This window comes from Condylura cristata, unplaced genomic scaffold, assembly GCF_000260355.1.
Source record: "Condylura cristata isolate star-nosed mole 26May11 unplaced genomic scaffold, ConCri1.0 scaffold00007, whole genome shotgun sequence".
Lineage (NCBI taxonomy): Eukaryota > Metazoa > Chordata > Mammalia > Eulipotyphla > Talpidae > Condylura > Condylura cristata.
The window spans coordinates 48824656-48840503 of NW_004567108.1; the positions used below are offsets into that span (position 1 = coordinate 48824656).

A 15848-nucleotide genomic window follows, 5' to 3' on the forward strand; every position below is an offset into this window, starting at 1 on the left:
TATCCTCCTATAAGCAAAACCATCCAATATTTTTCTTTTTCTTTCTGACTTATTTCACTGAACATGATTCCTTCTAGCACCATCCATGTTGCTGCAAATAACATAAGTTTATTTTCTTTGATGCTGAGTAATATTCCATTGATATTCCATTGTGTATATATATCACAGCTTCTGACCCAATCATGCATTTTTGGGCATCTGGGTTGTTTCCAGGCTTTACCTATTGTAAATAGTGCTGCAATAAGCATAGGGATGTAGGTATTCTTTTGAATTAAAGTTTTTGTGTCTTTTGGGTAGATCCCTGGAAATGGAATTGCTAGGTCATATAGCAGCTCTATTTTTAGTAGTCTGAGGAACCCCACACAACTTGTTGCTAGTTTTCTAAATGTGTACTATTCTTACTGGCGTAAGGTGGTATCTCACTATAGTTTTCCTCTCTGGAGAATTGTCTTTTAAGTTCTTCACAAGCAGGAATTTTTATTAAAAACTGGTATGTAAGCCTCCGGCAAAAATATCTGTTCTTTACTGTTTTTATGTAAGTTATTGTTAGGGGTTACCCCCTGAAGTTATTACTTGATACTGCTGTACTTCAAATGGAATATTAGGTACAAAATAGATCCTAAGTCAGTGCTCTTCACATCATGACACCAAAAAAATGGAAATATTTGTACAGCAAATGGGTAAAAAAGATGAGCCCAAAAGTGAAGGATTTAGGGGATAGACCATGTCATGCTGTGCAGGCTTGTCCTAAAGATTGAGGACACAAGGATCTTAACACAAAGAGCACACTAAAAGAATGATATACCACCTAGAGTCAAGTACCCTCCAAAACAAGCACAACCTCAACAGTCCACAATATCCAATATTATCTTTGTCACCCAATACCATTTTCATTCATTAAAACACTTAGTTTGTGCCCTGTAGCAGGCATACATGGAACAAGGTCCTGGGAGTACAAAGGTGAATATGATGGCGTCTGCCTCTGAAGTACTCACATCAAGTACAATAAATATAATTATACAAAAATAATTACTGTTATTTTAAATATCCAACATATTTAATATTTCTAACTTAATTATACCTTAGATATTTTATTAAGTATGTTAATTTAGTAACCTAGTGTTACAACTATTAACATCTACTAAATATTTAAAATATAATCTGAGACATGTGCAAAGTGTTTTAAATGATTTATTTTACAAGACACACTGGTAGGAAAAATAGAAATCTCTATTTAGAACTGTCTTCACAATTGAAGCTTGATCTTAAACACAAAGCATGTGAAAACATGATAACTGGGAAAAGATACTATGTAGAAGGAAAAACAAAAACAAGTAATGAGGAGGGACAGAATTAGTCTTGTTCAACCAACAGGAAATAATTTTATTAGGGCAGAAGTGATTCCAGACAACTGGCAGATGAGACAAAAATTATGTTTGATAAGAAATTCTGTGGGAATGGTAAGACACTGGAGTGTTTATTTTAAATAAATGTCTAAAAGGAATACACTTCATAATTTTTACTAATAAAAAAAGAGAGGCTAAAGTCAGGAGGATCAGTTAGAAAATTACTAGTAATGACCAGAGAGAAACTGAAAAAGAGTTAATATCAAGGTAGGAAACAAGAGGAGACACTAACAGATTTGAATTCTTTTAAGAGATAACTGCCGGGTTGAGTATTTTGGGGAGATTAAGAGTTTAAAAAAAAGTCTAAGTGACAAATAAATATGATTCACTGGAATTTTAGCTTAGAATAACCATGTCAGTAAGGAAGACTGAAAAAACAGAGTTGAAGAAAAGGCAGATGCAATTTTGGTCATGATAACAACATGAATATAATTTATTTAAAAGTGAAAACAATCCTAAAGAGGTTAATCTAAAAGTGGAACTCAAAAGGATGACTAGAGTAGGTAATGTAATAAGTATGGAGAGTTTCACATAAAATGTTAAGCCAAAGAAATGGATGCTACAATGATTTAAGGAACATGTAGAATGAGAAAAGTAGACTTTATAGAGAGAGTGGGCAACTTGTGACATCTAAAACCAGACAATGAAACAAGAAGTCAATGATTCAAGAATATAAACAAATCAATGTCAGGGGCTCTTATCTTGTTTGCCCATATAGTCCCAGTGCTTATAATAAAATAGGGCATGTAATATTAATATACTATTAGTTACCAAGGGTGACAATAGGGATGTAAATATCCATTTCAAATTTAAAGCATAAAATATAAATTAAATATTTATTGTTCTATGTACCGCTGAAAAAACTGCCAACTGACTGAATGCTTTCTTGTAATCTAGAAGGTTTGGCTTTTGTCTGTAATAAAAGAGTTCTTTGTAACTTTACATAAGGATTTTTAAACACCTAGTAAATAAAACAAATTGACAATCAGCATTATAAAGAGGACCCACTTTACAGCACAGATGTTCAAGCAAGTTCATAAACATGAGGCAGATCGATCATATCATTCCACAATACACAAAAGCTGCTATACAGAAAATGGCACTATCTACTTTAAGAGCAGTTGAAAGATTCGCATGAAAGTGATTATGAGATTGAGGCATCATTCAAAAGGGCATAGTAATTCTCTAACTCAAGTATCTTTGTGTGATGCATGGGCCTGGGAACCAAAATTAACATCACATTCAGCGGCCTATATGAGAAATCTGTGTTTCCATCTTCACAGCAAACACAGGGACTATAGATTTGGAAATCTTGGTCCTCCAAGAGAACCATTTTGTCAGAGATAACAACTAAGAATCTTTCTGAATTGCAATTTAAAGACACTGTCTGGGAACTTCAGGCTCCCTCTGGCCACGGACCAGCAGGCATGAAGCATCCACATCCTAGCAGGCATGTGTCATCTTCAGTTCAGAATTCACCAGACCATATATAGTATGACACTCAAATATCTGTCACAATTAGTATCTGAATTTTCTACAAAAGGTCCAATTCTCCAAAGCTCTATAATTTTGGTTCGAAGAGAAAGCAAAATTGTAAAAAAAAAAAAAAGTTCACTCAGGAAGCATCTATTAAATCCTAGTTACGTACTCTGCTGTAATATCCATTTTAATAAAATGTGATCCTAATTCAAAGCTAGAAATAAAGATACAAGACACTGGAAAATAGCAAATATTTTAGAAATACATGATTTTTTTAAAACCACCTATATATGTTAAAATCCTAAAAAGAAATAATGAAATCGCTCAAAAATAGGATATTCACACATTGGTTTTCTTCCCATAAAAGCACTTTAATACATAACAATTACATTTAAGAAGAGCAAAAGTACCTTTGAATTTCTTCTGGAAAAGTTGCACTAAACATGAGGGTCTGACGTTGTTCCCTTGTTGGCATTCCTGGGCAGGAAATTAGCTTCTTCATTTCTGGTCCAAAACCCATATCTAGCATGCGATCAGCTTCATCCAAAACTAAGTATTTAACCTGTCTAAGACCAATCTTTCAGGATATTTTCAAGGATTAGAATAGAAAATATACACACTAGTTATATAATTTAATATTTTACTTAGAAAAGACTTAACACTATTATTTATTTCAGTTCTCAATTCTCTTTATTGTTATAAAATATTCTATAAGACTAAAAGAAACCATATAGATCAATACTACACAATATAACCTCTATAATTAAAAATCTATAAAAAAATTCCACATATCTGCAATAACATGCTAGTAACCAGTCACATGTACTATTAAGCATTTGAAATGTGGCTGGCTTGCCTGAAAAACTAAGTTTTTATTATCTTTAAATGTAAAGATACAAGTTGCTGGTATGTACTGTATTAACATATATCTAGATTACATTAAAGTCAAATTCTTTAGCATTAGAAATAAAATTTCCCAATAGCATGACACTCAAAATTTTATATTAACTCTCCTAAGACTTTCATAAATTCTCCATTGTATATTCAGGAACAACTGAGAATTTTTATTACATTTGCATGACATGTTACTATAAAAAGCAGCATATATTTGCAAAAGAAACGTAAGTGACTTTGTTCCTACTGTGGAAGCAACTTAGCAAGGAGTTAAGGTGAAAGTTTCTGGATCCTCTTAACAAGAACTAACACTTTCCTAAGAAAGTGCCTTTATGCATCTTCTAGTAACCACATAGAAAACAGACTAAGAAAGCAAATCAGCTCCAACAGATTAAGCGCAGCACTACCAAGCTAGCCATAGCCACTTCAGTGAGAATTTGATCCCCAGTCAAGGATGTGACCCACATGGTGTGGCAGACCTCTCCTGACCCGCCCGCTGCTCCCCTCAGCAGTGTACTTCGTCCACTGCCTGTTCTGCTCCCCATTCTGTCTCTGGTAAATCCTCTCATCTCCCATCACCTCTGACCTGTACCCCAGTTATTGTATGCATGAATAAATCTTTTTTTTAAAAAAAAAGGCTTATCAGTTTAATAAAAGTGAACTTAAAGTTCACTCTGAAAGTTCAGATATATGTGGTCTGTGAATACCTAAAATAAGTACATAGCCCTAAAGTCTCCCTTTAAAGAGAGAAAATTAACAATTCTGGTTATATCACTATCGTATTTGAGCAAGAGACAAAATAGATGCTACAAACACCTTTAATATAGAAAAGATATTATTTCATCAATATGTAAATGAAACTAGATAAAAACATTTATTTTTTCTCCCAGTAGGAGGTATATAGATGAGGGTTCTGGGTCAGATCCAGTTCTTAATCTAGTTATATTGATAACTAGATCTAACTGAGAGATTTTAAATATATTACACATAAACTCACTGAGTTTGTTTTCCCAAGATGGAAAATATTATTTATCTCCTATTGGGATTATCTCTTATTGGGATTATTTTAAGACTTACTTATGACCACACTGATTCAAAAATCATATGGGGACCTGAATATTAATAACATATATATTCTCCCACACACACACACACAAAATTCTTAATTTTATAACAAAGTTATTCCTCTAAGACTTACCTTTTCTTTTCCTATGATATCCATCAGTCTCCCAGGAGTTGCACATAATACATTACAGCCCTGCACTATTTGTCGTATTGAGTGCCCCAACTGGGTTCCCCCATATATAACAACAGCTCTTACACAAGTCCTATTAACAAAAGAAATGTCATTATCTAGTCATTTGGAAATTATGTTTTTAATAAGCTGTAAAGCCAGTATTTCAACAATCTACAATTCAAAAAACAAACTAAAGTCTATCCAAGATGAAAGTGAAAAAAGCATTTAAAATAATTTTTTGCACCTTATCTAAAAAAAGGTTCTGCATAAATAGAACTAAAATATGAGCAAAAGTTTTATTAAAATAACAAAATGGATTTTAAACATTTTTAAAAAGTGAAATAGTATTTTTAAAAAAGGAGAATATGAAGACAAACACAAAGTTTCTCCTCAACCATATTATTTTAGTCAGATGGAGAAAAATTGGCACTTAAGAGAGTAAAGCAATACAACCCATTTCAAAATTTAGTATCTACTACTTTTTAATGTTTCATATATTATTTTACATATTTTTAAATAATAAAAACTATCTCAATAAACACACGTTTTCCACTTAGCTATGGCATCACAAGTGGATAAAGATGATGGTACAATAAAATTTACTGCCAACATTTTTAGTATCAACAGGCAGAAAACTAAGTGTTCAACAATAGAAGATTTTAATTATAGTGTACCAAGACAAAGGAGTAGTGTGCATTATAAAAAGAAAAAAGAGATGTAGGCCTCTCTGGTGGCCTAGAGGTTAAGTCTCATTGCTATTACTGCTAAGGACTGAATTTGATCCCCATCCAGGGAACTCATCCACATGCAGTGCTGCAAACCTCTTCTATTTCGCCCAATACTCCCCTTAGCTGTGCATGTCAGTAAATCTGCCTTTTCTGCTCCCCACTCTGTCTCTGGTGAGTCTGCTCACCATGCTGTACTTCTGGCCTACACCCCAATTCTTAAAAAAAAAAAAAAAGTAAGGGATACAGTATAAGACACATTTCTGACAGCATATATACCTTCCTTCTTTTAAAATGGGTAACAAAATCACAGCATGCTACCATTAGTCAAAAGAATGACTAATGAGAAAACAGGTGCACCAACTATTTCTAGAAAAAAGAGAATAATCTCTGAAAAAAAAATTTTGCAAATGGCACTCCAAATATACTTACCCAAAGGAAAATTTTCTGGCTTCCAAATAGATCTGATTGATCAATTCTCGAGTTGGTGCTACAATAATACATTCTGGTTCCTGTAGCTCTTTAAAACGACTAGCAGTTATTCCATCACGCATCATATGAGCCAAAATTGGCAAAAGGAAAGCTGCCTAGAAGTTAAGTTGTATAATTTAAAAATTTATAATGTACAGTCTCATGGAACTTGGTTCATACTATTTTGTATCTATTCCTCAGGCCCTGATAATCTTTAAATACCACTTCCATCTTGCTTGTAAATTTAAGAAAGGAAAATAGTTATTTATTAAAACTCATTCAATGTGTTTTTGACCTTTTGGTCTTTATGCTCAAATTATGCAAAATAAAATGTTTAATAAAAATATTTTTTAAATTTTCAAAAGGGACACCCATGGATGCTAGAGAAATCAGAAACATTATATGGGGGGGATATAGATATAAGTTGATGCCAATCACTGCACTTAATATGAGCCCTTTTGGAGTAGTAAGATTATTCCTCAGAATACACAACAAAAATGGTCCACACACAGAACAAAAATTGGGAAATCATAACCATCAGCTGTATTACTAAATATATTACCCATACTGAAATGTAGCAAGAGAAATACAGTGCTATTGTTTTCTCATTAACAAATAAAACAGCAATATCTACTTCCAAAACCAGGTTTAAGTTATTTTCTCACCTACTTTCCTTTCAATGCTACTATGGAAGCTGATTAAAGCTAAAATAGTATGAACCAAGCTCCATGAACCTGACGTTTCTCATAGGACCCTATATAATTTATATCCTACAGTTTAATTCTAAAACCAACCTGGTCTCATCAGAGTTTTTCTAGCATAATCTGAGGTCACTTCATACTATAAACCAGGTACAAAACATACAGCTTTTGTCATTCTTCTGACTCCAAAACTGTATCAGTTACATTGCATAAATTATTTTCTTCCCTTCTCTGAATAACCTCTGGTGGTTGACCCTCAATCATTGTTTTAAATACCTGCATGTTAGAAGCTGATTAAATAGTTATGGACTGCAACCAATACTCCAGAATCATCTCAAAATTCTTTCTTCAGAAGTACACAAACACCATTAAGAGGAGAAACCAGATGCAAAAACAAATACTTATATGATAAATATTTACATGACAGTTGATTACAATCATCTAAAAACCTTCTATCCAACAAAAAAATTTCAGAGCTTCTTGGGAAGAACCAAAGTTCAAAAAACAGTGAGTATGGGGCAGAAAACACGTGGGAACATGACTTACAGTCTTTCCAGATCCTGTCTGAGCACAAGCCATTAAATCTCGTCCTGCTAGTATAATAGGAATACTGTATTTCTGCACTGGAGTAAGTTTAGTATAACCAGCTTTAGCAATGTTGTTATTCAGTGTCTGACACAGATTAGCTTCTTCAAAAGTCTGGAAGGTAAAAGAGAATAGCATATGAAGATCATTCCATAAGCTTATTCCTTTGAATTAGTTTTAAGTTTTTGTTAATTCCACTTTGTATCTTGAAGTTACTTTCCCCAAAAGTAATATCCAAAGACTGTAAAAACTATTTAATAGAATTAAGAATTATTCCTACCAATAGTGGTTCTGAAAAAATTTCTTTTTAACCCCTTAAAATTTAAGAGAAACAAAGCGTTCTGATTAGTAACAATGTCTCATTATCAACAAAGGGCTCCTCCAAAGTCTTAGAAAAATCACTCCTCTAAGACACACTTTCTCACACATTTGGAAGTATCAATCTTGAATCTCTAGGAAAAGTATCCTTTTTTAATAAATTTAAAGTTCTCACATCCTATTTTCAATGTAGGAATTAATTCTACTACAGACTGTTCTAAATTTCTAGCCTAAGATATTAAATATTAAAGGTGAAATTTCTGTATTCTTTAATATTAGCTAAAAGAAAGGTAGTATGCATATATGAAAGTCAAAATTTGTTACATAATCAATACAAAAATATCTGTTAAACTGACCAGAATTGCTGGTGGTGCATCATGCCCAGAGACTTCTACAAGAATAGTATCATATTTGTCAAAGTTTATGCCTGTCTGATAATGTGCAAAGATGGAGTCCTCATCCTCAGGTGGAGGAGGTGGTATGTAGGTCACTTTTGGTCCTTGGAATTTAAATTAAAAAAGAAGAATTTACATTACAAGGACAACAAGAAAAATAAGAGATATACAAAAACTAACAAAATCAATTTTAAAGCATGTAAAACTTCCCATTGTTACTATTCAAGTTCTCACTTCAAACAGTTAACTCTGCTTTTAAATATTTTGCATTTTTATTAAAATGAAATATATATTAATGTGTATCTCACAAAAATTAATATACCTTGGGTGTCACCACTTTCTCCTCCTTCAGCTTCTGACTTCCAAGAATCTTAAAGGAAATCAAACACATAAAAGAGATGAATGTTTCTTTTTTAAAAATCGGGAGGTCAGAAACCATTCACTATAAAAATCTTATCTAAGTAAGACTTACTCTTTCCAGAGCTTGTTATTACTTCTTCATTTAAACCTTTGTAACCACCTATTAAAGAGATCCAGTAGTGACAATCAGTTAAGATTCAAGATTGTGTATACACATCTTTATTCTCATTGCTTGTCTTTAAATAAAGTGGACAAATTCTATAACTGGATAGATATCTTTAATGGCCCTTTGTCCAAATAATACGCAAGAAAACTAAGATAGAATCTTAAACATTTTGTTTCCTTAGTTTTCAAAATGCTGAAGTTCTATATTACTATTTTTAAAGGTGTTATATGTTTTTCTCACAATCCCCAAGAAGGAATATATATCCTAAACAGAACTAAAAAATTACATCTTTATTGGGGTGTCTCCAACACCACCCCCAGTTTCTATAATTCACTAGGTCTCATAGGACTCTGAACATTAAGTTATACTTATGGTTATAACCATACAGTTTAGGGTAGGAAGCAAAATAAATTTTGAACTAAAAAATTACATCTATATTGGGGTGTTCCCAACACCACCCCCAGTTTCTATAATTCACGAGGTCTCATAGGACACTGAACATAGTTATACTTATGGTTATAACCATACAACTTAGGGTAGGAAGCAAAATAAACTTTGCATATGGGGCAAAGTCCACAGAAAAACTAGGCACAAGCTTTCAAGACTCCTCTCCCACTGGTGACACACTGATTTTCCCAGCAATGAGCTTTGAAAACTCATTGCAAATTTTATCTACCAGAGAAGCTCATCAGAGCTCATCAAACTCCAAGGTGTTTATTAGGGGTCATTAATAAGTAAACCTCCTTCTTCCTGGCACATACCAAAATTCTATACCCAGAAATAAAGCAGGTATTCAGCAATGACCAATCACAATATTGTGCAGTTTTAGGCACAGTCAATCACTCTTACCAGTTAGAACCATAAGAACACCCTCCTGAAATCCAAGTTCCTAGATGCCTGACTAGGGCCAACCATGTAAGCACGATTTTCAAAGAATGGTAGCTAAGCCTCTAATGTTAACTCTTTTCTATATGCTACCTTTCTGATTTTTAAACAACTAGTCATATATAATGCCACTTCAGGCTCTATCACTAAAGAAAGTACTGCATTAGATTTGAAAAACTAACCACACCGAACATTTTTACATTTGAACTAATTTCCTTGCCTGTATGACAACAGGTCTTGAAATCCTTTTCAAATAAGATGTATTTGTTGAAAATTTGCTAGCTAATTAACAATCTCTTCCTGTATGATGAATCTAAGAATAATGGCAGGGGGTAAGGGATAAGGCAACTTAAGGGAGTTGTTGCTTTGAATACTCTTAGACAACAATGATCATTTTATTGATTTACTAGTTGGGAAAACATTTAATTTTCATATGGTGTTTAATTACTTACAACTCTAAAAACATTTTTAGGGTACAAAGTGGTACACAGTAAATACACTTTTTCCCCTATTCCAAATCAAATAACTATCTCATAGAAAAAAACTAATTTTAATATAGTACAGATTTATACTCACAGTATATCTCAATCTTTCACATTTGCATGGTTTGCCATTTTATGATTTTTTAAAGAATTTTAAGTGATTTCAGTGTTTACTTATTTTAGCTGAAGTTTCAGTGAACATCCTTGTTCACATATTAAGCAAACACATTTATAGTACATAATTCCTATAACAGAATTGATATATCGATAAGCACAAACTCTTTATGACTGGCTGTGTAAATGGATACTCCTCAGAATGTATTAAATCTGTAGTAGTTATCTTTCATAAATTAAATCTGCATGACAGTGTGTCAGCTGAATATAGGCAAAGCAAGTAACAACTCACCTCGTCCACTTCCATTGCCACTCCTGCTTGGATAGGTGTCACCATTACCTATTAGACATTTTTCTGTAGATTACTATTCAAAAACAATCAGAGCTTCCCCTAAAGCCCATAAACCATATAGTCATATCTACTCAAATATTACCTACTCAGGATTTCTAGTCCCTTATTTTAACCATTCATCTTTTAGTTCAATTAAAATCTTTTCCTCATCTGAATATTTTATGTAAATAATTCATTTTTTTTAAAGCAGTTTTAGGGTCAAAGAAAAACTGAAGGGAAAGCAGAGATTTCCCAAAATTCCTGCTCCCCCCAATCATCTGTATAGCTTCCCCCACCAGCATCTCTCACCAAGTAATGAACCCATATTAATGCAACCGAACCACCCAAGGTCCATAATTTACATTAGAGTTCATTCTTGTACATTCTGTCACTCTGAAAAAATGTATCCATCATTACAGTGTCAAACAAAATATTTGTACTTCCTTAAAAAAACTGTCACGGCCTCCCTCTTATAGCAGCCACTGGTCTTTTTAACCGTCTGTGTAGCTTTGTCTTTTCTAGAATGTCACATAGCTGGAATCACACAGAATGTAACCTTTGCAGTTTTCTTTCACTTAGCAATGTGCATTTAAAATTCTACCATTTATTTTTATGGCCTGATAGTTCAACTCTTTTTAATGCTGAATAAGATTCCATTGTCTGGATATACCAGTTTATTTATGAACATTTTTCATCATTGATTTTTTTTTTCATTTTCTCCTCAAATCCCTTCATAGAAGTCTTTGATACCTATACAAAATTCATAATTCTTCCTACAACTGAAAGTATAATTTACACTTCTAACTGGTAGGTAAAAGAAAACAAATCACAGAACACAAATTTTGTAAGGGATGCAAAAATTCCATTATTTTTGCTTACAGATCTAAAGGCAGAAAAAAATTGTAAACCAACCTAGTATACTTAACATATGTTAGTTTTACAAATCCTAGAGCTAAATACATTTTGAATGGTTCATATTCAGTAATACATTTTATGTCTCACCTGCACCACTGAAGACTGATCTTCTAGAACCAAAAAGGCTACCAGTGCGCTGTGTCCCCTCCTCTTGTTCATATTCATTATCTAGTTTACAGACAATACAGTTAGATAATATTACTTTAAAGATATTTTTAAATTACTCGTAAAGAAAAAAACTGTATGCATGAGACTAAAAGATACAAGATAGTTAAATTTAACTGAAACCATAATGAGTATTTTTTTCAAGCATTACACAAAGAATTTCTCCACAAATTATTTCTTTCAATTACAAATTACTTCCTCAAAAACTTTTACTAAAATTTTTCTGTATAAGTTGTTAGGGCCAGTGCTATTTCAAAACATGATATTAAGCAAGTTTTTGCCCTCCAAATTTCACATGGCATCAACTCATTCTTATTCCCCAGAATAGCATACCTTGCTTCCATTGTTGCCAAATAAAATCTTACTAGTTCTGAACACTCTTCAAATTCCTACACTTTTTAAAAAATGACAATTCACTAATCTACAACATTTCTATTCAACCATTATCATAAATGTATGGTTTTAGCTTCCCAAAATATCAATATGTCATAGCCTATTAAGACACATGCAATCCAACATTGACTTCTGAATACAATACCCTTGCTCCAAAGGACTGAAGACTGGAGGAATTTTAGGGAAGAAGCCACATTGATGGGTAAAGCCAAATAGACAGTCATTTGTTTATATAGTCAGTGATCATTATCAAGTCTCTAAAACACTTAATAGCATGTAACATTAAAAGAGCTGAGTCATACAAATTTCTAAAAAGACTTGCATATTCCAATCTAATATATGCAATTACATGTGTCTAAAAAAAATTATACAATGTAGGTGATAATGTACCAGCTACTATACTAGATATTTTCACTTAATTTTCATAATAATATTATGTGATTTTTCAAAAATCATTTCCTTCTTAAAAGATGAAGCACATTATTTGCAATCCACTACTAACTTGGACTTCCTAGACCAAATCCTCCACGGCAACCTCGGAAACTACCTCGTCCACCTCTTCTGGATGACCCTGAAGCTTCAGAATCATTTCCATCTTGATAGCCTATAACAGTAAAAACACAAACACAGGAACACCACAAAACAATAATAAAATAGTCTTGGGGGCTTGGGGGCCAAATTTAAGCCTTGCATAATTCAATTACTTTAAATATTTTAAGGCATAAACAGGTACTTACTAAAAAAAAAATGCCATATTTCAACTATAAGTACTCACATTTACTATTACAAATAAATTGGGCTGTGACTTTTTTTAATTAATGCCATAACCTTTGGGAATCAAAACTGAAAGTAGCTAAAAGGGAAAGGTGTAACTTATGAGGCACTGAGAACGTACAGCCCCTCCATCCAGTTTAAGACTAAAGTGTTCCCAATGCTTTGCAGTCCATTTGGATCTTTTGCCCTATATCTTTCTTGTCTCCTTCCCCAGACATCTGTCTCCATCTAACCAGTGTCCTAAATTATTTCTTGATCTCATTTTAACAACTACCATTTTTATTACTTGTTTTGTTTTTGAGCTTTATATAATGGAAACATACAGAATCTATTCTTCCTCTGGTTTCTTTTACTCATCTTTGCTCTTGTTAATCTGTGAAATGGCACTTCATTCACTTCTACTACAAATAACTCTCTATTATATGTCTCTTTTTCTGTCATTTCTATCAACTTTTATACTTCCTTGTACTTTTTTTTTAATTATGTAAGTTAATAGTAACATCACCAATTTCTTTTCTAATGTCTGCATCTAATAATTTTCCTCTAAAAGATACTTCTTAACCAAGTGCAACTATATGCCCTAAGTTTTGATATTATTTTTACTATCATTAATTTCTAAATATTTCTAATTTCTACAAGAATTATTAAAAAACTGAAAAATTCAGTTTCCAACCATAAAAAATAGGGGCTTATTACTGATTCTACTTAAACTACACTTAAACAAGAGAACAGAATCTGTAATATAAATTCTACAGTGTATTTTGGGACTTTTGTCTCTAGAGATGGTCAAACTGTATGTTATTTTCCATATATGCTGGAAATGGATGTGTAATCGGTAATTTTTCCAAACAGATGATACATCAAGTTTAGTGTTGGTATTCAAATATTCTACAATCTTACTAATTTGAGTGACTATTTCTGAGGAAACAAGATTCAGCCTACTAGGATATGCAAGTTGTTCCTTATGTTTATTTTTGGTTAATATATTTCAAGAATATGTTGCTAGGTTCAAACCATGTTCAGAACTGCTGTGTCTTCCCAGTGAATGAACACTTTATCATAAGCAAGTATTTAGTTCATACTGTCTGACTTTGTCTCATAGCTACACCATATTTTTCATTACTGGATTAGCTACTTTTTGTATTTTCAATTTGCCACTAAAATGTGTTTATATATAAAATAATTACTGGCCTATTTTTATTTCTACCACTGTATGTTGTGTTTTCCCCTCAGCAATTTTTTAAAATTTTTTTGTTTTCCTTTCATCTTATTAGATTTCCTCAAATGCTATATTTCATTTTGCTTTTACTGTTATCCTCCAATTTCACCATACTTAAAGAATACATAAACTACCTTTAACCTAGACTTCATCCTGCAAAATTCTGTCATTTATTGGATTTCCTCCATTAGTACACTGTTATGCCAGATTATTTTATACTTTTCCTGATTATTCCATTTTAACATTATTTAAGAAATCCTTAGTTTCAATACATCCTCCTTCCTAGTAGGTTGGCAAAGAATATAAGTCTTTTTACTTACTGATATTTTAGTTCTTTGTTTTTTGAACACCTGAATTAATCATTATTCTTATTACTAGCCAATGCAGTCATCTCTTATTTAGGTTCACCAATAAGTTTACAAACTTTTAATTTTTATATGTTTTGGTTTATCATTGTTTCCTATTCTTTCTTCTTCCACTCAGTTACCTTCTTACTAATCTAAATGATTTAGGCGTTCTTTCCTCATTTGTATTAGAGGGTTAAATACCATCTTTGACTGAATGATATTTCTGAAACATAAATAATCTCAGTATAGCTATTTGGGTTAAGAGCCCCTCAGTTTTCTTTATTCTACTATATTCTGATCTCTTATAGAAAAAGAGTTCTACTATCAATCTACTATAATTTTTCTGCCCCCCCATTATACTGTAGTTTTATCTTTGCGTTATAATTTCAGTCAGGGTTTAAGGTGTGGATTTGTTCTTAATTTGCTCAAGATTCTTGTACCTCTTAAAATCTAGAAAGGTGTCTTCTATTCTTTTTGAATAGTCTCTTTTTTCCTTCCCCACCTCCTCCCATTTTCTCTGTTCTCTCCTCTGGAGATATTTGCACATATATTGGGATAACAGGACTCCTTATTCTGTCTTCCATAACTGTTAACTGTTTTCAATTGTGTATTTCCAAATTTAGAATTTGCTCGAATTTTTTTATTTGCTTATTCATCTGTGTTTGTTCTGTTTAAACCATATATAATGTTTTATTCTTTTCTGTAACTTCAAATGTGTTCATTTTCAATTCTATCTTCTCTGCAGAACCAATGAGCAGATTATCAAACATTTCAGTAATTCATTCTTTTGTCACAGCCTAATAACTAGAGGTAAAACTAACATCTAAAATAAAATATCTACATGTTATTTTAAACTAGGGAGAAGAACTTCCTGTACTCCACACAGTCATGAAAATAATGATCTTTGGGGCCTCGCTAGTGGCACAAGGTGGTGTTATCAAGGATCACCAGCCACTGTGGAATGAGTTCAATCCCCAGTCAGTGAGCTAACCCACGTGGCACAGCACACCTTTCTTGTCTTGTCCACTGCTCCCTCAGCAGTGTACTTCAGTAGATCTGCCTGTTCTGCTCCCCACTTGGTCTCTGGTAAATATTCTCATGACCATCCCAAATCCCCCCCAACACCCCGCACTTCATAACCTCTGGCCTACACCCCCAGTTATTCTATGCAAAAACAAGTACATTTGTTAAGTAAACAGCTTAAAAGGCCAGAATGAAACACTACTCATATCATCTCTAAAAATGTTGAATGAAAAAGTTGCATAAGGTAGATATAATGTTAACTGTTTGTAAAGGGAAGTATATATCCAGTGTCAAACAAGTAACTTCTGAGAAGGAGAACTATAATATAAAGATATTCCAACAATTCTACGAAATTTTTTTATATTTGTAATATGACAGTACTCCTATTATATATATATGTGTTTGTATTAGAATACTTTGTGCTTTTCTTTGATGTCACTTTTCATAAAATAACATTTTTTTT

General features: G+C 32.6%; 1 protein-coding gene across 1 annotated transcript in view; it reads right to left on the reverse strand.

Moving 5' to 3' along the window:
- Positions 1-15848, reverse strand: part of DDX4 (DEAD (Asp-Glu-Ala-Asp) box polypeptide 4) — a 48653-nt gene that overhangs the window by 4953 nt on the left and 27852 nt on the right. Inside the window, 10 exon segments of the mRNA XM_004678313.2 lie at positions 3296-3462; positions 4978-5107; positions 6174-6328; positions 7460-7612; positions 8173-8315; positions 8534-8581; positions 8684-8731; positions 10511-10558; positions 11552-11632; positions 12525-12626. Of these exon segments, the coding sequence (XP_004678370.1) occupies positions 3296-3462; positions 4978-5107; positions 6174-6328; positions 7460-7612; positions 8173-8315; positions 8534-8581; positions 8684-8731; positions 10511-10558; positions 11552-11632; positions 12525-12626 (1075 nt within the window).